Genomic DNA, 25,024 nt, shown 5'->3' with positions numbered 1-25,024 from the left:
AGATAAAAAAAATCTGGCCTACTGTACATGTTACTGTATAAATTATTATTGATATAAAGTCTAGGTTGGAACTGTTGCTCTTAAAATACATATTTTTTATTCTGAACTGGAATAAACTGATTCATCACATCACACAGATGTAGACCAGAAAACACACACATACACACAGTCCTAATGAGAGGTGTGTGGCTGGTTGAAGTTTTCAACAAGCAGGTCTATTCTGGGCTGTTTTTGACAGTGTAACACTGAGGTCATGCTCAGCATTGACACTGTTTCTGTACTTGTTCTTTAAGTATGTCAGAGTTAAGAACCCTGACTCGCATAGGAACAGTGGGGCAAAAAAGTATTTAGTCAGCCACCAATTGTGCAAGTTCTCCCACTTAAAAAGATGAGAGAGGCCTGTAATTTTCATCATATGTACACTTCAACTATGACAGACAAAATGATAGGAAAAAATCCAGAAAATCACATTGTAGGATTTTTTATGAATTTATCTGCAAATTATGGTGGAAAATAAGTATTTGGTCACCTACAAACAAGCAAGATTTCTGTCTCTCACAGACCTGTAACTTCTTCTTTAAGTGGCTCCTCTGTCCTCCACTCGTTACCTGTATTAATGGAACCTGTTTGAACTTGTTATTAATATAAAAGACACCTGTCCACAACCCCGAACAGTCACACTCCAAACTCCACTATAGCCAAGACCAACGAGCTGTCAAAGGACACCAGAAACAAAATTGTAGACCTGCACCAGGCTGGGAAGACTGAATCTGCAATAGGTAAGCAGCTTGTTTTGAAGAAATCAACTTTGGGAGCAAATATTAGGAAATGGAAGACATACAAGACCACTGATAATCTCCCTCGATCTGGGGCTCCACGCAAGATCTCACCCTGTGAGGTCAAAATGATCACAAGAACGGTGAGCAAAAATCCCAGAACCACACGGTGGGACCTAGTGAATGACCTGCAGAGAGCTGGGACCAAAGTAACAAAGCCTACCATCAGTAACACACTACGCCGCCAGGGACTCAAATCCTGCAGTGCCAGACGTGTCGCCCTGCTTAAGCCAGTACATGTCCAGGCCCGTTTGAAGTTTGCTAGAGAGCATTTGGATGATCCAGGAGAAGATTGGGAGAATGTCATACGGTCAGATGAAACCAAAATATAACTTTTTGTTAAAAACTCAACTCGTCTTGTTTGGAGGACAAAGAATGCTGAGTTGCATCCAAAGAACACCATACCTACTGTGAAGCATGGGGGTGGAAACATCATGCTTTGGGACTGTTTTTCTGCAAAGGGACCAGGACGACTGATCCGTGTAAAGGAAAGAATGAATGGGGCCATGTATTGTGAGATTTTCAGTGAAAACCTCCTTCCATCAGCAAGGGCATTGAAGATGAAACGTGGCTGGGTCTTTCAGCATGACAGTGATCCCAAACACACCGCCCGGGCAACGAAGGAGTGGCTTCGTAAGAAGCATTTCAAGATCCTGGAGTAGCCTAGCCAGTCTCCAGATCTCAACCCCATACAAAATCTTTGGAGGGAGTTGAAAGTCTGTGTTGCCCAGCAACAACCCCAAAACATCACTGCTCTAGAGATCTGCATGGAGGAATGGGCCAAAATACCAGCAACAGTGTGTGAAAACCTTGTGAAGACTTACAGAAAACGTTTGACCTCCCTCATTGCCAACAAAGGGTATATAACAAAGTATTGAGATAAACTTTTGTTATTGACCAAATACTTATTTTCCACCATAATTTGCAAATAAATTCATTAAAAATCCTACAATGTGATTTTCTGGATTTTTCTTTCTTATTTTGTCTGTCATAGTTGAAGTGTACCTATGATGAAAATTACAGGCCTCTTTAATTTTTTTTTTAAGTGGGAGAACTTGCACAATTGGTGGCTGACTAAATACTTTTTTTGCCCCACTGTATGTGGTGTCAAACTGGATAGGAACATCTACTACTTCTCAGTCAGGCAGGAGACTGCTTCCTGCTGCAGATGAGCAACCCAGAACTGTGTGAGTGTTTATCTCAAAAAGCATCTTGCTTCAATCAGTTTATTCCAGTTCAGAATAAAAAGTATTACTTGTAACAGCAACAGATCCAACCTAGACTTGTTTTCAACAATAATATCTACAGTAAAATGTACAGTAGGCCTGATAATTCTTCAACATCTGTACTGTTTCTAGGGGTTGCAATATCAGTAGCTAGTTAGCTTGCTTTGGCTAACGTTAGCTATTGCCTCTGTAACGTTGCAAGGCCAGGGGATGGTTTAAAAGAGAAACTCACATCTACTACTATGAGAGTTAGTACTCCGTTATTTCTGCTTATCATCACCTGTTATAAAATGACAACAATGCCATGCTAGTTGACTTACTTTTACACTTTCGAAGCACTGTTTCCTGAAACATTCGGCCCCATTCTGAAAGAACTTCCTGGATTTACCGTCATGTTGTGCAAGGATGTTTGGTCAGGATGTGTCGTTTTTATTCATTTGTTCGTTTTGAGAGACTCATTACTAAGCACTTCCACACACAAAACGCAGTGTGGGCGCTCCTCGTTATGTCTCAAAGTTTATATGAAAGAGACAAAAAGTCATCACTGTATTTGCGCTTGAGCTCAGTCAGAACACGTAGCTAGCATGAGTCCATTTCTTGACAGCGGTGAGTGACCGGAGAGTGGGAATGACAAGTCAGTGGCTGACAGCGCGTCGCAGCGTGTATCGCCGAGTGATCTTCAAGAAAACTGCAGAAGAGATCCGGTAAACCGCGAAGAACGCGGGCATCTCCCTCTCACACTCGCGCAGCTGCCAAACTGAGCAGAGACTGCTGATCAGCAGAGAGCGCACTGAACCGAGAGCGCAGTTTCACTTGGCCAAATCAATTCCAGTAATTCATTATATAATTATACATTAACGTAGCGAGCCACCATTAACAGGTCATTTGGGTCGCGACCCATACTTTAAGAAATGCTTGTATACAGTATAAACAGTAAGTATATTAGCTATGTACACATAGGTGCCTTGAACGGAGAGATATTAGAGTTGGACTGTAGTGGAGGTATGGCAAGAGAGACTCCTCACTATTGTGCTCTAACTCAACACTCTCAAAACACTAAGAAACCCCATCCTTCCAACTCATCTTTAACTTCCATCTTATCTTAATTAAAATGTTCTATCTAGATGGGATAAACAGAACGTTTACTGAGCATTCTCTTTATGCACAGCCTGTTTGAAGAAAAATAATTAGACAACGTCAACTATGTTCAAGTAATGTTTCTAAACATAGACCCTTTAATGGGCATCAATTAGTGAAGAGCCGCTGAGGAGTGTGTTGAATGTCAGTCTTAGTTAGTGGCTTAGTAATAAAAATAGCTATATTGACATGCAACACTTCAAGCAGGTTATCAGTTTCTCATTTAATGAAACAGGTAAAGTTCAGGTGTAGAAAGTGTCCATATTATTGATCTAGTTAGGATGGAATACATATTAGAAACCTTGTCATTCCTTCTCCTCAGACCTCTCCCAGACCTCACCTTGTCAAATGTGATGCTTGAGTAGTACAGGGTTTGGACTTGACTAGACAAGGGTAGAGGGTTGAGGAGGATGGGTGACAATGGACTGGTTTAAAGTTTAGGTGATAGGTGACGTCTGAAGAGGAGTGAAAATGTTCAGAATATGAATTCTGTAAATTAGGGTCCAGCCTTAGCAAGGCAGTAGTATGTGCTTCCTTCAGCCTAAGTATACACACCTCAATTTGCTTGTCAATGAACAATATATTGCTGCTGTTAAAGTGTATGAAAGTCTAAATCCCTCCATTTGATGTAGGCCTACAAGAAAAGCAGGATTTTAGATCTCCGGCACTATGTTGTATGCAGTCACAGCACAGGAGATTTACCTGCATAATCCACTACTTTGATCTATCACTTTGTGTTGTAATGCACCACAACACACCATCAATCAGTATACCTTTGTGGACTGCACACCAAACAAACACATTTATTTTACTCCCACCTTCCATCATGCAGTGTGTTTTTATTATTTCTCCCTGTAAACCAATGCAATCCCTTGAAATCAACAGTGAGCACGAACAGCCATGCAAAATTAGCCACGTCAGTAGTAACGAATCACATGGGACTGCCCACATGAAAAAATACTACAGTACTTACTCTATAATTCTGTAGTATACTGTAGAATGCTATGCTACACACTGTAATATACCTCGATCATATGTGGTACATACTGTACTATAGAATGTTGTAGAATACTGTAGAGTACTATAGAAAAAAATGCAGTATTAACTGCAAAAAAACTCTGCAGTAAATACTACAGTAATGTCTGCAAAACACTACACTTTTTAAAACTAAATAGTACAGCATTTTATTTGCATATAACATGCCCATTCCCCTTCCCTGTATCCCAATTTGTTCCACCAAGAAGTGAGAAACTAACTGTACATGCCAAGTATAGACCATATATCGTGTGCCCTATAGGTTACAGAAAAGAGCAGAAGCTCTGAACAATCCGTTCAGACTCCAGTGCAACCTACCTACAGGTTGTTGAACATTTTGCTCTTTTAGTATTTCTAAAAGAGCAAGAAAAGCCTCCACTTCTAGGTCAAACATAATAAAACAAAAACACTATAGTAAATATATCAGTAATGTCAGCAAAAACACTACAGTAATTACTAAAGTATATACTACAGTTTTCTTTTACTGTAGTATTTATTCTATAGGTAACAGTAAATACTACAGCATACTAGAGTATACTAAAGTAAATCCTGCAGTATTCACTCGTGTTTTGCTAACCTTTGTTTGCAAAAACACAAGTGAATACTAAAGAAAGTCCGCAAAAACACTACCGTGAATACTATAGCATTGCATAGTATATAGTATTTTTTTATTTGGGTTTCTGCTACACTCCTCCCAGTCTCCTCATCTCCCCCTTCAAAGATCAGCACTTTTCCAATTCACATGGAAAGCGCATTCCGTCACAATTGGAGCCACCTCACATCATCATCAGGGGGCATTGGTTTAGGACAGCATTACACTAGCATTACACTAGATAGGAAAATAGTGTTTGAGCAGTTGCTGACTAACTGTGAATAACTTTAGCTGGTTAACTGTGGTGAGGAACAAGTCACTTATTTACAGTTAGTTAGCTACTGCATCGCTCTTTGCAAGCAAACACACTGCTACCTCCAAACCTAATAATGTGGCTCCACTAATGTTTATATTTTGACCATATTTCTTCCTCTTTCCATGTGTATTGATCTGCTTGTTTGAATATTTTCAGAGTCCCATAAGATTTTAGTGAGATACTCAATCGGCATCTTGACCATGGTAGTTAAGGTTAAAATCAAATCCAATCAAGGTTTATTGGTTGTGTACACAGATGTGGTAGATGTTATAGCAGGTGCAGCAAAATGTTTTTTACTAGCTCCTAACAATGCAGTAAAATGTCAAACAAGTAAACAAAAAAAAAATATATATATATACAGTTGGGGGAAAAAGTATTTAGTCTGCCACCAATTGTGCAAGTTCTCCCACTTAAAAAGATGAGAGGCCTGTAATTTTCATCATAGGTACACTTCAACTATGACAGACAAAATTAGAGAAAAAAAATCCACAAAATCACATTGTAGGATTTGTAATGAATTTACGGGTGGCTAGCTCTAGGAAGAGTCTTGGTGGTTCCAAACTTCTTCCATTTAAGAATGATGGCTGCCACTGTGCTCTTGGGGATCTTCAATGGTGCAGATGTTTTTGGGTACCCTTCCCCAGATCTGTGCCTCAACACAATCCTTCGACCTCATGGCTTGGTTTTTGCTCTGACATGCACTGTCCACTGTGGGACCTTATATAGACAAGTTTGTTTCTTTCCAAATCATGTCCAATCAATTTAATTTACCACAGGTGGACTCCAATAAAGTTGTAGAAACATCTCAAGGATGATCAATGGATGCACCTGAGTTCAATTTGAAGTCTCATAGCAAAGGGTCTGAATACTTATACAGGAAATACGTTTTTGTGTTTTTATACATTTGCAAACATTTTTAAAAACCTTTTTTCGCTTTGCGGTTAGGGGGTATTGTGTGTAGATTGATGAGGGGGAAAACAATAATAAGAATAAGGCTGCAATGTGACAAAATGCGGAAAAAAATCAAGGGGTGTGAATACTTTCCGAAGGCACTGTAGGTTCAAACAAGAGCATAGCACAACACAGTGATAATTCTGTGGCAGAACTCTGCGGCAGAGATACATTTAGAAGCTCAGAGGGTGAGAGGGCATAAGGGATGGGAGGAAAAACAGTTTGGTTCTCGATTTCTCCGAACGAAAGAGCATAGTACTACGTGAGGCTATGGTTAAGACTTCTGTGTGTGTCCTTATCCCAGGGATAATGCGACCTGTGGGGATACAAATTGAACTAGCTCGGAGGGAGAAAATGCCACGCTCAGCAGATAACCCTGACCTTTTGTAATAATGACAGCAAATCTTACCCACCAAAATGCTCTAAAAATCCAGCCGGTCAGCTAATCAAGAGAGAATGTGTATCATATCATGGAACTGTATGTCCGAGTGTACAATGCGCTTCTTCTACTTGTGGCTGTTACTGTTTCAACTGAGATAGAATTAATTCTCCTGGTGAAGGACTTCACTGTCATTGCCAATATTATGCAGATGAAATGCTCAATACCACAAGACACCACGTTGTACATCTTACTTTTACTCTTGTCGTTATCTTGTAACATAGGGGTTGCTGGTTTTCCCACTGTTGTTTTACACAATGGTTGCATGCAGTGTTCTCTTCTAATTTCACGTCAGTTTAGCAGTATTGATGTTTGTAGCCTGTAACTTCAATATTTCTTCTTAAAATGAAAATATCCTGGTACCCTTCAATCAAGCCACTTCAAAGCAAATCTTTAAGTCCTAATCTTCCTTGCATTTCAGGGTTTTGATTATGTTGGCAAATGTGGCAAAATCAACAATAACCGAGACACATTTGAATGCTGCCACCATTCACACACACTATGACCTAACGACATCCAGCTAGATGATCCATTCTGTGACTTCATCACATATCTCATGTCTACTTCCTGATTGACTGGGAACGTGCTGATTAGTATGTGTTAGTTCAGGGTGCATGATATGACCCTCCCCTCCCCCTGTGAATAAGCAGGCTCCGGTGTCATATAGATTCTCTGTGGTTGTGATTTGGTTTCTCTCAAATAACTTCTGCTGACAAAAATTGAAACTTAAAAAATGTTAGGAAACACAGCAAAGGAATGGTCTATGCAACATTTTATGTTGGGTCTATGCATAATTTTATGTTGGTTACATTGTATTATATTCAGGTAGTAGTGTATGTAGTTGTTGTTGTTTCTTACTTGATTTGGAAGGAATGGTATTGCAGAATTTGTCCTTTGTTCCAGATTTCATCCCACACACAATCTCGTTGCTTCGAATACAACTACAGTAGGCTATGACTTGCAAACCCAGAGGGGTGTACAATGAGGAAATAAGCACAACACCACAATATGGAAACAGATTGCAGACTTGGCTCTGTTCAAAGACTTTACATTTATTATAATGTTTTGGTCCAATTTATGTATTTCTCAAGATGGTTGACAGAACAAACAAACTAGTTCCAGAGCACTGACTCACACACATGCACACAAACTCACTCTTACTTTCTCTTTATTTTTGTCTGTCTCACACACATACACAAACACAGTCCACCTACACTCCAAATTGGGCCCATTGAGTGAAATCAATAGTTTTGTTGGCTCCATCTTTCCCCCGCAGGTCGCACAATCATCCTCTCCACTCATCACATGGATGAGGCCGACATCTTGGGAGACCGCATTGCCATTATCTCTCACGGCAAGATGTGTTGTTACGGCTCCTCCCTGTTCCTGAAAAAATACTTTGGCAGTGGCTACTACCTCACTCTGGTCAAGGCCGGAAATGAGCAAATTACCAATGAGCTCAGCGGAGTCAAGCCGGGACAGGAGAATGAGGTAAATGGAGTCGGGTGAAGATGCCCCTAGACACTGATCTTGGGTCAGATTAGCATTTTAAGACTAAGGTTTGGAATAGGTGAGGGGAATCTGATCCTCAATCTGTACCTAGGGGAAACATCAGGAAACATCACACCAGACCAAGGTAAATACTAAAAAAACTGTGCTGCAGTTTGCTGTCTGTTTTGGGACTAGGACATTTTGTTCTCGTGTTGTTTTGATAACAAATCAATATGATTGCTAATAACAGTTGAAATAACAAAATGAAAAATGGTTCTCTATTTAGGAAATTTAGATCAACTCCACACATGACACTTTGGTATCGAAAATGCCAGATAAGCAAGTGTTACCCAGCAAAAAAAATCCCAACTTTTGTTTCATTTTGATTGGCTATGAGTTTTCACCATAGTTTCATTTGGTCAATGTGAGCTAAACATGTAACTCTGGTGCATATTTTCATTTACCCATTCATGATGTCCGATCCCACATTGGAAAACATCATGACACCAAACTATAATTCACCGATAATGGGGCAAGATCATTTGTTTGACTTTTTGCATCTGGCGGGAAGCACTCCAGTAGTAAGCTCTAAGACACATCAGCAACATTTGCCACACACTCCATTATCAACAAGATTCCTGTGACTTTCCAGAGTGAAAGTTGCCCTCCCCTGTAATGATCTGTGTTTAGTCTCTCCCAGCATGAGAATTGGCAGACACCTCCGCACTGGATGATACTAATTGTCATGAGGGAGGGGGGGAACGAGTTTCTTGATCTAGCTCCTTGCAGTGCCTTGCACACGGTTTTAATCAATAGGAGCAAATTAACAAGATGCACCGATGCAAGCAGGGTTACAGCAATTACCATTAGTCTACAGGGCCTTTGTGGAGAGTGGAGTAATTTGTCAAAAAGAAGAAAAAAAAGAAAAAGAAAATAAATAATAGTAAGAACAAACAATCACATTTTGCGAAGAGAGCTTTAATGCTCCCCCAAAATGACTTGCTACATCAGCCCACTGGTGCAGACAACAGCTAAGCATAAGCCATAGGACTTGGCCTGTAGTTCTCATAAAAACCTAATTTAATGCTGCCCATTCTGTCCGTTGACTGGAAAGTTGTGCCAATGCTTACCATCCAGGTTTCGAACTTGGGTCGCCTGCACCACTGTGTTATCACATTGAGCTAAATCTTAGGCATTAGCTTGGGGTAGATAACACAAGTCTTCAGGTCTCTGGCCAGGTTACTCATTATATATGGGATTTTCTATTTGCTAAATTAAATGAGTTCATATCATGAACTCATGATACGATGGTTGAGTGAATAATATGATACATGTGCGGTGTCCATATTAGGATAGCCTCAGTCTTAGTATGACTTCTTCCATTCTCAACAGGCCTGCTGAGGCTGCCCTAATATGGGCAAATTATACAGTTTATGATGGTTTGTAGTGGATCCCCCTTACAACTTCTCAGTATATGGTAAGTACAGCATCTGTTGGTGCCGACAGCCAAACTTAGCTCTAATGAAACACTAACGAGTTGGATCACTGTGGTAATTCCATTAATATGAGATATGAGGGGAGAATTGTGGAGGTGATAATCAGTCTGAGAGCTCTACCGTAATGATGAATACTTTAACATTTCTCTCTAATAGGAGACGGATGAGACCTTGAGGAGAACCAGTCTGGATGAAGGGATTGCAAGCCAGAACTGGAGCAACTCTGACCCCACAGGTAGAACCAGCAATAACACCACCTAATTTATCCATACTATATTTGGCTATATCCAAACGAATGATTGAATTGAATAAATTACTAGAAGTCCTACTGAGACTGAGGCTGTCCTAATATGAACACCATACATATATCATATTATTTGCTCAGCCAACATATCATGAGTTCATGATAGTGCTTTTTCAAGCACTTAAAGTGAAACAGAGAGTTTGAGCTTCTTTACAGATACAAAACAGACAATCATAATATCATTCAAAAATATCAAATTTGTATTTTATCCTACATAACCAATTATATAAGAGGTTTTAAAAATAGGTTCTATTTGACTAAGCATTTCATGACGTACACTAAGGCATTGTTGGCAGAGTAGATGGATGCATTTCAATGCATGATATAATTCACCAATGCATTTCTTGGTAGTACAAAAAATTGTACATTGTTTGCTGCCTCCATTCAGGATGCACTGTTTCAGTTTCATTGACTCAATATTTTGGACAAAAACAGACTAATTTAACTAAGGCAGGGAATGTCAATACAATCAAACTAGCAAAGGCAATGACCATAAGGCAGTCGTAACGTGGCTCATGTCATTGGAGGAGTGGGTGAGTGAGTGACTTTTCCCCTCATATCGTTCTTCGGTGCCTATACACAGCTAGAGATGCAGGTGTCATTTGGTTAGCTAGCAAGAACCTGAACGACTGTGTTATACAGTTAACATATCTCTTGCATTCGCAAATTCACTCTGGCTATTTACTCCGATTTCAGAGTACTCTTGTCTGTGTGCCAGAACGCAGAATAACTGATGAATTTATGAATGCGCAACAGCCGCTGAATATGACCGGTGTTAGTAAACATAGGCAAAAAAGCAGTCACGAACGCTCTAGATAACATGTAAACAGTCTAACCAGCTCTGTTAGGGCGAGTAAAATGGTCAGTGAGATGTTCTCTCATTTGTGTCTGGAATTAGCTAGCTAGCAACCTAGCCAACTTTAGCCAGTTAGCTTGGGTGCTTGGTTGGGACAAGGCAAGCTGCAGGAGGATGAGTAGGCTTCAATTCCCCATCGTTTATCTGTGTAATTTTTGACGGCCAACAAGCGGAAAAAGTTTGAGAGGGTTTATCTAATGTTCCTTACTGAGATTTTAGCTCATCTTGCTCAGGCTAGCATCAGTTGTTGATATTGTTGTTGTTGATGTGCATAACTGAGGGAGAGAGAGCCTACCTTTCATGGTTGTTTGATCAATAGGATTGTAAAGTTACCAAATGTAAGAGGACTCCCGTGGTATTGACATATTTGCAGAAATCCATTCAGGTGTATTTTGTGGCTTTTGGCGAATGCGTTGTAATGATCTAAAGTCAAGCTGTTGCAACTGCCTGTAAACAAACAGTCCAGTTGTAAGTGAATGATGGCTTGCCCGTGTGGCAAATGGCTTGTTTGCATAAAGGCCTACTGTAGCTCTGATTTGCTATGGTGTATCGGTCTGCATGGACTCCGGTCCTGGACGGGACAGATGGTTTTATTAGGTTTTATTTACTGCAGGATCTATTAATTGTCCAAACGCATGGCCGCTTTCCAACTCTATATTGCTAAAGAATTTTCAGAAAATGCCTTAGTTTAAGTAATTCCCAAATGTTTAAACAATTTATGAAAATGTGAAATGACCATATCTAAGTGCTGTCTTGTCAGATATATCTTTTTTTAAGTGCCATATTCTTCCTGGGGTGAATATAAACATATTTTAATCAAATTGAATCTTGCTAAATGCTGTCAGTTCCACTTTAAAATTGGACGTTGTGGATCTCACCAACACACATCAGATATCACAGGAAAGAGAGAAGAAGGAGGGGCTAAAAGTCTGACTCCGGCTGTAGAATGTCATGTCAGCAGTTGGTTGTCTGCTCCTGTTCTGGTGACAGTGACAGCTCTAAGTACTCTCTCTCTCTCTCTCTCTCTCTCTCTCTCTCTCTCTCTCTCTCTCTCTCTCTCTCTCTCTCTCTCTCTCTCTCTCTCTCTCTCTCTCTCTCTCTCTCTCTCTCTCTCTCTCTCACTCACTCACTTGGATGGGGGACTGGATTGTACATATCATGTGGGAAAAAAGACTGGATTTCTATTGATGATGAGCGTAAGGGTGAGAGTGAGTGTGACGGTGGGAGTGAGGGTGAGTATGTATGAATATAATGACATGGCTTCATTTTAATCCATAACCAAACTACCTAAAAGAACACAGCGTACCTTAAAAACACAGCAACCTTCCAAAGATATATTAAATCATATTCCCTCTATAGAACTGTCTGTGTATGTCATTTTTAGACTTAAACACCACACCGTTGTACATGACAAATACACAGTACAGCATGTGACAAATAAACTCAGCAAAAAAAGAAACATCCCTTTTTCAGGACCCTGTCTTTCAAAGATAATTCGTAAAAATCCAAATAACTTCACAGATCTTCATTGTAAAGGGTTTAAACACTGTCTCCCTTGGTTGTTCAATGAACCATAAACAATTAATGAACATGCACCTGTCAAACGGTAGAAAAAGAGCTTACAGACGGTAGGCAATTAAGGTCACAGTTATGAAAACTTAGGATACTAAAGAGCTCTTTCTAGCGAGCCTGAAAAAAACCACAAGAAAGATGCCCAGGGTCCCTGCTCATCTGCGTGAACGTGCCTTAGGCATGCTGCAAGGAGGCCTCAGGACTGCAGATGTGGCCAGGGCAATAAATTGCTGTGAGACGCCTAAGACAGTGCTACAGGGAGACAGGACGGACAGCTGATCGTCCTCGCAGTGGCAGACCACATGTAACAACACCTGCACAGGATTGGTATATCCGAACATCACGCCTGCAGGTACAGGATGGCAACAAGGGGAAGACATTCTCCTCCCTCATGTGGTACCCTTCCTGCAGGCTCATCCTGACATGAGGCTCCAGCATGACAATGCCACCAGCCATACTGCTTGTTATGTGCATGATTTCCTGCAAGACAGGAATATCAGTGATCTGCCATGGCCAGCGAAGAGCCCGGATCTCAATCCCATTGAGCACATCTTGGACCTGTTGGATCTGAGGGTGAGGGCTAGGGCCATTGCCCCCAGAAATGTCTGTGAACTTGCAGGTGCCTTGGTGGAAGAGAGGGGTAACATCTCAAAGCAAGAACTGGCAAATCTGGTGCAGTCCATGAGGAGGAGATGCACTGCAGTAATTAATGCGGCTGTTGGCGGCTGTTGGCGACACCAGATACTGACTGTTACTTTTAATTTTGACCCCCCTTTGTTCAGGGACACATTATTCCATTTCTGTTAGTCACATGTCAGTGGAACTTGTTCAGTTTATGTCTAAGTTGTTGAATCTTGTTATGTTCATAGAAATATTTACACATGTTAAGTTTGCTGAAAATATTCGCAGTTGACAGTGAGAAGACGTTTGTTTATTTGCTGAGTTTATATCATAATTCAAACAATGACAACCCCTCTGAACAGGGCTCCGGGCAGCCGAGCGGAAATGGAGGAAAACTCGCCTCCCTGCGGACCTGGCATCCTTTCACTCCCTCCTCTCTACATTTTCCTCTTCTGTCTCTGCTGCTAAAGCCACTTTCTACCACTCTAAATTCCAAGCATCTGCCTCTAACCCTAGGAAGCTCTTTGCCACCTTCTCCTCCCTCCTGAATCCTCCTCCCCCCCCTCCCTCTCTGCAGATGACTTCGTCAACCATTTTGAAAAGAAGGTCGACGACATCCGATCCTCGTTTGCTAAGTCAAACGACACCGCTGGTTCTGCTCACACTGCCCTACCCTGTGCTCTGACCTCTTTCTCCCCTCTCTCTCCAGATGAAATCTCGCGTCTTGTGACGGCCGGCCGCCCAACAACCTGCCCGCTTGACCCCATCCCCTCCTCTCTTCTCCAGACCATTTCCGGAAACCTTCTCCCTTACCTCACCTCGCTCATCAACTCATCGCTCATCAACTCATCCCTGACTACAGACCAGTATCCCTTCTTTCTTTTCTCTCCAAAACTCTTGAACGTGCCGTCCTTGGCCAGCTCTCCCGCTATCTCTCTCAGAATGACCTTCTTGATCCAAATCAGTCAGGTTTCAAGACTAGTCATTTAACTGAGACTGCTCTTCTCTGTATAACGGAGGCGCTCCGCACTGCTAAAGCTAACTCTCTCTCCTCTGCTCTCATCCTTCTAGACCTATCGGCTGCCTTCGATACTGTGAACCATCAGATCCTCCTCTCCACCCTCTCCGAGTTGGGCATCTCCGGCGCGGCCCACGCTTGGATTGCGTCCTACCTGACAGGTCGATCCTACCAGGTGGCGTGGCGAGAATCTGTCTCCTCACCACGCGCTCTCACCACTGGTGTCCCCCATGGCTCTGTTCTAGGCCCTCTCCTATTCTCGCTATACACCAAGTCACTTGGCTCTGTCATAACCTCACATGGTCTCTCCTATCATTGCTATGTAGACGACACACAATTAATCTTCTCCTTTCCCCCTTTTGATGACCAGGTCGCGAATCGCATCTCTGCATGTCTGGCAGACATATCAGTGTGGACGACGGATCACCACCTCAAGCTGAACCTCGGCAAGACGGAGCTGCTCTTCCTCCCGGGGAAGGACTGCCCGTTCCATGATCTCGCCATCACGGTTGACAACTCCATGTGTCCTCCTCCCAGAGCGCTAAGAACCTTGGCGTGATCCTGGACAACACCCTGTCGTTCTCAACTAACATCAAGGCGGTGGCCCGTTCCTGTAGGTTCATGCTCTACAACATCCGCAGAGTACGAACCTGCCTCACACAGGAAGCGGCGCAGGTCCTAATCCAGGCACTTGTCATCTCCCGTCTGGATTACTGCAACTCGCTGTTGGCTGGGCTCCCTGCCTGTGCCATTAAACCCCTACAACTCATCCAGAACGCCGCAGCCCGTCTGGTGTTCAACCTTCCCAAGTTCTCTCACGTCACCCCGCTCCTCCGCTCTCTCCACTGGCTTCCAGTTGAAGCTCGCATCCGCTACAAGACCATGGTGCTTGCCTACGGAGCTGTGAGGGGAACGGCACCTCAGTACCTCCAGGCTCTGATCATGCCCTACACCCAAACAAGGGCACTGCGTTCATCCACCTCTGGCCTGCTCGCCTCCCTACCACTGAGGAAGTACAGTTCCCGCTCAGCCCTGTCAAAACTGTTCGCTGCTCTGGCCCCCCAATGGTGGAACAAACTCCCTCACGACGCCAAGACAGCGGAGTCAATCACCACCTTCCGGAGACACCTGAAACCCCACCTCTTTAAGGAATACCTAGGATAGGATAAAGTAATCCTTCTCACCCCCCCCTTAAAATATTTAGATGCACTATTGTAAAGTGGTTGTTCCACTGGATGTCATAAGGTGAATGCACCAATTTGTAAGTCGCTCTGGATAAGAGCGTCTGCTAAATGACTTAAATGTTAAATGTTAAATGTATTACAACTATACTACACACAAGTATTTAAGCTAAATGTGTGAAGACGATCCGGACTCTGATGCTTAGCAGGGTTGGTCGCTGGATGGGAGACCAGATGCTGCTATAAGTAGTGTTGGAGGGGCAGTAGGAGGCACTCTTTCCTCTGGTCTAATAAAGTATCACAATGCTCCAGGGCAGAGATGGGGGACATTGCAGGTTGCCGTCTTTCGGATGTGAAGTTTAACGGGTGTCATGACTCTCTGTGTTCACTAAAGATCCCATGACACTTATTGTAGGAGTTTTAACCCTGGTGTCCTGGCTAAATTCACATTTTTTTAACCAGGTAGGCCAGTTGAGAACAAGATCTCATTTACAACTGCGACCTGGCCAAGATAAAGCAAAGCAGTGCGAGAAAACAACAACACAGAGTTGCACATGGGATCAACAAACATACTGTCAATAACACAATAATCATAATCACCTAATCATCCACAGCCTCCAGTTGGCTCATTCATCCCCTGTAACTATTCCCCTGGCTGTTGCTGTAAGTGAGAATGTATTCTCAGTCAACTTACCTGGCAAAAAAATATATATATAAAAATCAATTGGAGGTGGTGATGTTTTCTTGGGCTGCATCCCAAATGAAACCTTGTTCCTCATGTACTTATGATCATTTGAGATTTGCTCTTTAGATATCGTGATGATGATAATAATAAATTACACTTTTATGGTGCTTTTCATTACAATCTCAAAGCGCTTATGATGAGGAACTAACAAGATACAGCAATTTTGGTCTCTCTTTGGAGATGTTGAAATCTTCCATAGCTATGTTTTGCCGGTTTATGCAAAACTCAAAAAACCTAGTGTCCCTTAACTCTGATTATGACCCTTGATGAGAAACAGATTCACCTCTTTTGAAAAAGTAAATAAGTGGTATAACTATTTGTTGTTGTCCTCAATGATTCTAAATGCAGTGTATTCGCTTTTAAAAGCTGTTGTGGCTAGGGGGCAGCATTTTCACTTTTGGATGAAAGGCGTGCCCAGAGTAAACTGCCTCCTACTCTTTCCCAGATGGGAATATATGCATATTATTATTACTGGTGGATAGAAAAAACTCTGAAGTTTCTAAAACGGTTTGAATTATGTCTGTGAGTATAACAGAACTCATGGCAGACAAAAATCTGAGAATAAATCCAAACAGGAAGTGAGAACTCTTGAAAACAGTGCCATTTGATGTCCATCTTAGATATGGATGAGCATGCACTTCCTAGGGCTTCCACAAGATGTCACCGTCTTTAGATTCTGGTTGTATGATTCTACTAGAAAGGAGGGGCTCATAATAGCTCTTTGAGTAGGTGGTCTGGCAGAAAGCCTCGGTCTCATTGCGCGTGGTCACGAGAGAGTGTTCTTGCGTTCCAATGCGTTTCTTCAGACAATGAAATTCTTTGGTTGGAACCTTATTGCTGATTAATGTTTAAAACATCCTAAATATGGATTGCTTACATCATTTGACTTGTTTCTACGACCTGTAACTGAACTTTTTGAGTTTTTGTCTGGAGGAATTGCTCGTGCTTTTTGAGGATTGAATGCTGGGCTGAACAAGCTAACAACAAGTGGCTAAATGATGGGCTATTTGGAACTTTATGGAACAAATCAGTCATTGTCGAACTGGGATTCCTGGAACTGCCTTCTGATGAAGATATTCAAAGGTAAGTGAATATTTATAGTGTTTTTTGTAGCTTCTGTTGACGCCAAAATGGCGGCTATTTCTTTGGGTTCTGAGCGCCGTTCTCAGATTATTCTTTTTCTGTAAAGTTGAAAAAAAAATCTGACACAGCGGTTGCATAGAGGATACGTTTATCTTTAATTCTGTGAATGACACCTGCATCTTTTATCAATGTTTATTGTGAGTATTTCTGCAAAATCACTAGATGTTTTGCAATCAAAACATTACTGCACGTAACGCGCTAATGTAAACTGAGATTTTTATATATATAGATATATATATATATGCACGTTATCGAACTGTAACGGCGTTCGTCTGTTGAAAGAGGAGCGGACCAAAATGCAGCATGGTAGTTACTCATGTTCTTTAATGAAAATTTGAACGATACATGAAATAACTAAATATACAAAAACAACAAACGGAACGTTAAAACCTATACAGCCTATCTTGTGACAACAAACACAGAGACAGGAACAATCACCCACGACATACTCAAAGAATATGGCTGCCTAAATATGGTTCCCAATCAGAGACAACGATAATCACCTGACTCTGATTGAGAACCGCCTCAGGCAGCCATAGACTAAGCTAGACACCCCACAAAAACCCCATGACAAAAATGCACCACAATAACCAATGTCACACCCTGGCCTGACCAAATAAATGAAGACAAACATACATTACTTCGACTAGGGCGTGAAATGAACAAAACACACAATACATGTATAACATGATGTCCTATGAGTGTCATCTGATGGAGATAATCAATGGTTAGTGATTCATTCTATCTATATTTATGCTTTTGTGACTGAAAGATCGTTGTGTGTGTTTTTGAATTTGGTGGTCATCTAACGTAAATATATGTTGTGTTTTCGCTGTAAAACATAAAAAAATCGGACATGATGGGTAGATTAACAAGATGTTTGTATTTTATTTGCTCTATTGGACTTGTTAATGTGTGAAAGTTAAATATTTCTAAATAATATTTTTTTCAGCTGAATGGGAGGGGCTGATCCATTTAGGGAACTCCTTGTGCCCCCTAGCCCCAACAGGTTTTAAATATGTCAATTGAAATACAGGTAACTGCCAAAATAAAGGAAACACCAACATAAGGTGTCTTAAAAGGACTTTGGGCCACCACGAGCTGCAGAACAGCTACAATGCTCCTTAGCATAGATTCTACAAGTGTCTGGAACTCTACTGGAGGGATGTGACACCATGGTAGCCAAGATATTGGGCAACTGGGCATTTTTTTTTACATGACCCTAAGCATGATGGGATGTTAACTGCTTAATTAACTCAGAAACCACACCTGTGTGGAAGCACCGGCTTTCAATATACTTTGAATTTAAGCGTTTATTTTATTTTGGCAGTTACCATACATGAAGCACAACAATATGACATAACAATAAGATATTGTTGTTTCTGTATTTCCTTTTCATACATCCATGTTGTCCTTCCTGTTTCACTTCACCATGTAGAGCTTACAGCTGTCAGTAAGCTGGTGCGTCGGCATGTTCCTGAGGCAGTGTTCCTGGAGAGCATCGGCCAGGAGATCACCTACATCCTGCCTTACAGCGGGGCCAAGGATGGCACCTTCGCCCTCCTCTTCAAAGAGCTGGACCTGGAGATGGCTGACATTGGCTTCACCAACTACGGCATCTCGGATACCACACTAGAGGAGGTATGAGGCGGACGAAACACACGCGCATGTATGCAGGCATCACATACACAGACTCGCACACAAGCTTCACATGCAAGCGCATACACACGCACACGTATACACACTGCATTGTTGGGTTTAGAGCTTGCAAGAGAGGCATTTCACTGTACAGTCGTGGCCGAAAGTTTTGAGAATGACACAAATATTCATTTTCACAGTCTGCTGCCTGAGTTTGTATGATGGCAATTTGCATATACTCCATAATGTTATGAAGAGTGATTAGATGAATTGCAATTAATTGCAAAGTCCCTCTTTGACATGCAAATGAACTGAACCCCCCAAAAACATGTCCACTGCATTTCAACCCTGCCACAAAAGGACCAGCTGACATCATGTCAGTGATTCTCTCTTTAACCTGATGCAACGAGCAATCCCGTATCCGGGATCGTAATTATAGCCTCAAGGTCATTACCATAACGCAACGTTAACTATTCATGAAAATTGCAAATGAAATGAAATAAATATATTGGCTCTCAAGCTTAGCCTTTTGTTAACAACACTGTCATCTCAGATTTTCAAAATATGCTTTTCAACCATAGCAAAACAAGCATTTGTGTAAGAGTATTGATAGCTAGCATAGCATTAAGCCTAGCATTCAGCAAGCAACATTTTCACAAAAATAAGAAAAGCATTCAAATAAAATAATTTACCTTTGAAGAACTTCGGATGTTTTCAATGAGGAGAATCTCAGTTAGATAGCAAATGTTCAGTTTTTCCCAAAATATTATTTGTGTCGGAGAAATCGCTCCGTTTTGTTCATCACGTTTGGCTGAAAAAAAAAAAACGAAAATTCAGTCATCAAAACGCCAAACTTTTTTCCAAATTAGCTCCATAATATCGACAGAAACATGGCAAACGTTGTTTAGAATCAATCCTCAAGGTGTTTTTCACATATCTATTTGATGATAAGTCATTCGTGGCAGTTTGGTTTCTCCTAAGAATCACATGGAAAATTACATGCAGCTGGAGATTACGCACCAATTTCGACGGAGTACACCAGGCGGACACCTGGTAAATGTAGTCGCTTATGGTCAATCTTCCAATGATATGCCTACAAATACGTCACAATGCTGCAGACACCTTGGGGAAATGACATAAAATGTAGGCTCGTTCCTGGCGCATTCACAGCCATATAAGGAGACATTGGAACACAGCACCTCGAAAATCTGTCTCACTTCCTGTTTGAAGTTTCATCTTGGTTTCGCCTGTTGCATTAGTTCTGTGGCACTCACAGACAATATCTTTGCAGTTTTGGAAACGTCAGAGTGTTTTCTTTCCAAAGCTGTCAATTATATGCATAGTCGAGCATCTTTTCATGACAAAATATCTTGCTTAAAACAGGAACGTTTTTCATCCAAAAATGAAATACTGCCCCCAGAGGTTCAAGAGGTTAACACAGGTGTGGGTGTTGATGAGGACAAGGCTGGAGATCACTCTGTCATGCTGATTGAGTTCGAATAACAGGAAGCTGGAAGCTTCAAAAGGAGGGTGGTGCTTGGAATCATTGTTCTTCCTCTGTCAACCATGGTTACCTGGAAGGAAACACGTGCCGTCACCATTGCATTGCACAAAAAGGGCTTCACAGGCAAGGATATTGTTGCCAGTAAGATTGCACCTAATTCAACCATTTATCGGATCATCAAGAACTTCAAGGAGAGCAGTTCAATTGTTGTGAAGAAGGCTTCAGGGTGCCCAAGAAAGTCCAGCAGGCGCCAGGACCGTCTCCTAAAGTTGTACCTTTTCTGCTATGCAATCTGGTTTCAGAGCTGGTCATGGGTGCACAACTCAGCGACGATCAAGGTCCTAAACGATATCATAACCGCCATCGATAAGAGTACTTACCATGCAGCCGTATTCATCGACCTGGCCAAGGCTTTTGACTCTCAATCACCACATTCTCATAGGCAGCCTCAACAGACTCAACGGCAGACTCTAGCATCACTACTATGGATGGTTCTGACTTAGAATATGTGGACAACTACAAATACCTAGGTGTCTGGTTAGACTGTAAACTCTCCTTTCAGACTCACATTAAGCCTCTCCAATCCAAAATTAAATCTAGAATAGGCTTTCTATTTCGCAAAACAAAGAATCCTTCACTCATGCTGCCAAACATACCCTCGTAAAACTGACTATCCTACCGATCCTTGACTTCTGCGATGTAATTTATAAAACAGGGTGGGTAGCCTCCAACACTCAACAAATTGGGTGCAGTCTATCACAGTGCCATCCGTTTTGTCACCAAAGCCACTGCGACCTGTACGCACTCGTTGGCTGGCCATCGCTTCATACTTGTCGCCAAACCCACTGGCTACAGGTCATCTACAAGTGTCTGCTAGGTAAAGCCCCACCTTATCTCAGCTCACTGGTCACCATAGCAGCACCCACTCATTGCACGCGCTACAGCAGGGATATCTCACTGGTCACCCCCAAAGCCAATTCCTCATTTGGCCGCTTTCCTTCCAGTTCTCTGCTGCCAATGACTGGAACGAACTGCAAAAATCACTGAAGCTGGAGACTTATCTCCTTCACTAGTTTTAAGCACCAGCTGTCAGAGCAGCTCACAGATCACTGCACCTTTACATAGCCCAACTGTTAACAGCCAACTACTTCATCACCATACTGTATTTATTTTTTTATCTTGCTCTTTTGCACCCCAGTATCTCTACTTGCACATGCATCTTCTGCACATCTACCATTCCAGTGTTTAATTGCTATATTGTAATTACTTCGCCACCATGACCTATTTATTGCCTTACCTCCCTTATCTTACCTCATTTGCACTCACTGTATATAGACTTTTATTTTTTATACTGTATTATTGACTGCATGTTTGTTTATTCCATGTGTAACTCTGTGTTGTTGTGTGTGTTGAACTACTGTGCTTTATCTTGGCCAGGTCACAGTTGTAAATAAGAACTTGCTCTCAAATAGCCTACCTGGTTAAATAAAGGTGAAATAAAAAAATTCAGCTGCGGGATCGGGGCACCACCAGTACAGAGCTTGCTTAGGAATGGCAGCAGGCAGGTGTGAGTGCATCTGCATGCACAGTGAGGCGAAGACTTTTGGAATATGGCCTGGTGTCAAGAAGGGCAGCAAAGAAGCCACTTCTCTCCAGGAAAAACATCAGGGACAGACTGATATTCTGCAAAAGGTACAGGGATTGGACTGCGGAGGACTGGGGTAAAGTCATTTTCTCTGTTGAATCCCCTTTCGGAGTGTTTGTGGCATCCGGAAAAAAGCTTGTCCGGAGAAGACAAGGTGAGCTCTACCATCAGTTCTGTGTCATGCCAACAGTAAAGCATCCTGAGACCATTCATTTGTGGGGTCGCTTCTCAGCCAAGGGAGTGGACTCACTCACAATTTTGCCTAAGAACACAGCCATGGATAAAGAATGGTACCAACACATCCTCCGAGAGCAACTTCCCCCAACCATCCAGGAACAGTTTGGTGATGAACCTTTGCCAGCATGATGGAGCACCTTGCCATAAGGCAAAAGTGATAACTAAGTGGCTTGGGGTACAAAACATCGATATTTTGGGTCCATAGCCATTAAACTCCCCAGACCTTAATCCCATTGAGAACTTGTGGTCAACCCTCAAGAGGCGGTTGGACAAACAAAAAAACACAAATTCTGACAAACTCCGAGCATTGATTATGCAAGAATGGGCTCCCATCAGTCAGGATGTGGCCCAGAAGTTAATTGACAGCATGCCAGGGCAGATTGCAGAGGTCTTGAAAAAGAAGGGTCAACATTGCAAATATTGACTCTTTGCATCAACTTCATGTAGTTGTCAATAAAAGCCTTTGACACTTATGAAATGCTTGTAATTATACTTCAGTATTCTATAGTAACATCTGACAAAAATATCTAAAGACACTGAAGCAGCAAACTTTGTGAAAATTAATATTTGTGTCATTCTCAAAACCTTTGGCCACAACTGTACTTTAAAACTTGAAAAACTTGAAACACGGACACACACACACACACACACACACTGCTCTCTCCTGAACAAACCAAATGCTTAGTATGCCAAGGACAGTGTTGGATTATGTCTGTAGGCAGGCACATATCACTAAGTTACTGTTGTCAAACACAACTAATATGTCTCAGAAATTTTTGTCAGATGAAGATGCCCTGCGGGCATTGTGAATAATTCCTTTTCAACGTATCACATCCAGACACAAGGTTATGCTGGTGGAGTCTACTGCATATATCTACTTAGAGAAGGGATGTTAGATGTCAGTTGGTGGTATTTCTAGTGTGTGTGTCCGTGTGTGTGTGTGCATGTGCTACTAGTGCGCGGGTCCAGTGGTGGAGAAAGTACTCATTTGTCATATTTGAGTAATACATTTGAGTAATAAATAAATAAATACCTTATTTGGTTTTAAATATACTTAAGTATCAAAAGTAAATGGAATTGCTCAAATATACTTCAGTTTTAACAGTAAAAGTATTAATCATTTTTAATTCCTTACATTATGCAAACCAGACTGCACAATTTCCAGTTTTTTATTCATTTACAGATAGCCAGGGGCACTCTACAACACTCAGACATGAATTTGTAAACAAAGCATTTGTGTTTAGTGAGTCCGCCAGATCAGAGGCATTGGGATGACCAGGGATGTTCTCTTGATAAGGGTGTGAATTGGACCATCTTCCTGTCAAAATGTAACGACTACTTTTTGGTGTCAGTAAAAAGTACATTATTGGAGTAAAAAGTACATAATTTGTTTTAGGAATGTAGTGAAGTGAAAGTAAAACCTGGCAAAAATGTAAATAGTAAAGTCCATATACCCTAAAAAACGACTTAAGTAGTATTTAAAAGTATTTTTACTTATGTACTTTACAACACTGCGCGTGTCAGCTGTTTATTCACCCGCACCTGCCCGCAATTGCTAATAACCCATCTGCAACCGCCGATTATATGTGATAAAGTGCAAATCTGAGGCCGCCACCCGACCCTAACAATGTAATATATTTTCTAAGCCACAGTCAAAGACAGCGGAAATATTTTTTTGTCAGGGTTGCAGGATTATTTGGTTGTTGCCTGATTTAGATATGCCTCTACTTATAATTTAAGTCATTTTGATAGGCTGTTTGTTAGTCAACTTGTCCACCTTGATGCAGATTTTATGTGGTTGAAATACTATCTGCTTTTATAATCCTTTTCTGATGAAGACAGCACCTTCCATTTAACCCATCTGAACAGTAGGCTAAAGTTCCCTTGACGTGGCATAGGCCTATTTGAAGTGCCTTGTTGTGACTGTCGAATTTGTATAGTGCCTCACAATCATCACACATAACACTGCTATCATCCTCTTTTACCTCTTCACCAAATATTTTCCAAACATTACTTTTCTAGCCCCCCCTTCTCTTTATTTTAAACTCTCCTTTTGCAGCTTTTGTGTTATTGAATTAAACTTGAATGTCCTTCTTGGCTCCGTGGATTGACGTTGACTTTTTCTACCAGTCCCCAAAAGCATTATTTGGCGCAAACAGTTAAGCCCTAAAGTTTATGCACTTATACCAGATAGCCTAAAATAATGAAAGAAAAACCTCAATGTAGCCTATATTAATTGCACAAGAATTATACATTTATAGATTTTTTAAAGCTATTGTTTCTCTTTTTATTCAACCCGCCACCCACCCACCCTTCAGCCACACAATATATAATGACCCCAAACCCATACGCCTCCCGGATATAACCGCAGGGACTGCGGGTCATGAGTCAACCAGCGGATCACTAGTGTTCGTGCATCTGTAATACAAGAGCATGGAGAAAGAAAGGTTGATGTGTTTGTCATGAGGCTTGTCCTGGAGGCAGAAATGAGTGATTTACACTAGGATAGGCCAGCTGCAAAGACAAAATAGCCTGTATTGTAAAAATTCATTCAAACAATAATTTGCTTTTTTGTCTTAATTTTAAGGTTAGGGTTAGGCATAAGGGTTAGCAGTGAGGTTAAGTTTAGGGTTAAGTTTCAAATCTGATTTTATGACATTGTGGCTGTGCCAGCTAGTGACCACTCTGCAGAGCTACCTCCATAACAAGATTAATGATGAAAAACGCTAACCTACCAATTTGTCATTGTAATGAATATAGAGCCCTTGTTTTTGTCATTACAGGAGTGCTGTCGATCATTTGTCTAATAACACACATAGAGGTCAAGTAATTTCACTGGAGATGATGATGCTAAGCAATTTCATATCATGCTAATTATGCTGCGTTCCATCTCACAGATTTTCCTCAAAGTGGCAGAGGACACAGGTGTGGATGTGGAAATTCCAGGTAAATTGCAAGTTTTGCCGGTTGAGTGGAATTTGGGGTGGTTACTGTAACGGTTTTCTAGGTGTGGTGAAGGAGAGTCGGACCAAACTGCAGCG

The 25,024-nt window shown here is 41.5% G+C and overlaps 1 protein-coding gene across 1 annotated transcript in view; it reads left to right on the top strand.

Annotated features, from left to right (window-relative positions):
- LOC124014229 (phospholipid-transporting ATPase ABCA1-like) overlaps nt 1-25,024 on the top strand; it is a 290,281-nt gene that overhangs the window by 141,202 nt on the left and 124,055 nt on the right. Inside the window, exons 24-27 of the mRNA XM_046329029.1 lie at nt 7,809-8,032; nt 9,676-9,754; nt 18,398-18,600; nt 24,881-24,929. Of these exons, the coding sequence (XP_046184985.1) occupies nt 7,809-8,032; nt 9,676-9,754; nt 18,398-18,600; nt 24,881-24,929 (555 nt within the window). The remainder of the gene's footprint in view (nt 1-7,808; nt 8,033-9,675; nt 9,755-18,397; nt 18,601-24,880; nt 24,930-25,024) is intronic.

The sequence above is a fragment of the Oncorhynchus gorbuscha genome, linkage group LG25, assembly GCF_021184085.1.
Source record: "Oncorhynchus gorbuscha isolate QuinsamMale2020 ecotype Even-year linkage group LG25, OgorEven_v1.0, whole genome shotgun sequence".
In the NCBI taxonomy this organism is placed as follows: domain Eukaryota; kingdom Metazoa; phylum Chordata; class Actinopteri; order Salmoniformes; family Salmonidae; genus Oncorhynchus; species Oncorhynchus gorbuscha.
The sequence above is the reverse complement of the archived record's forward strand: the minus strand, read 5'-3'. Positions and strand labels throughout refer to the sequence as shown.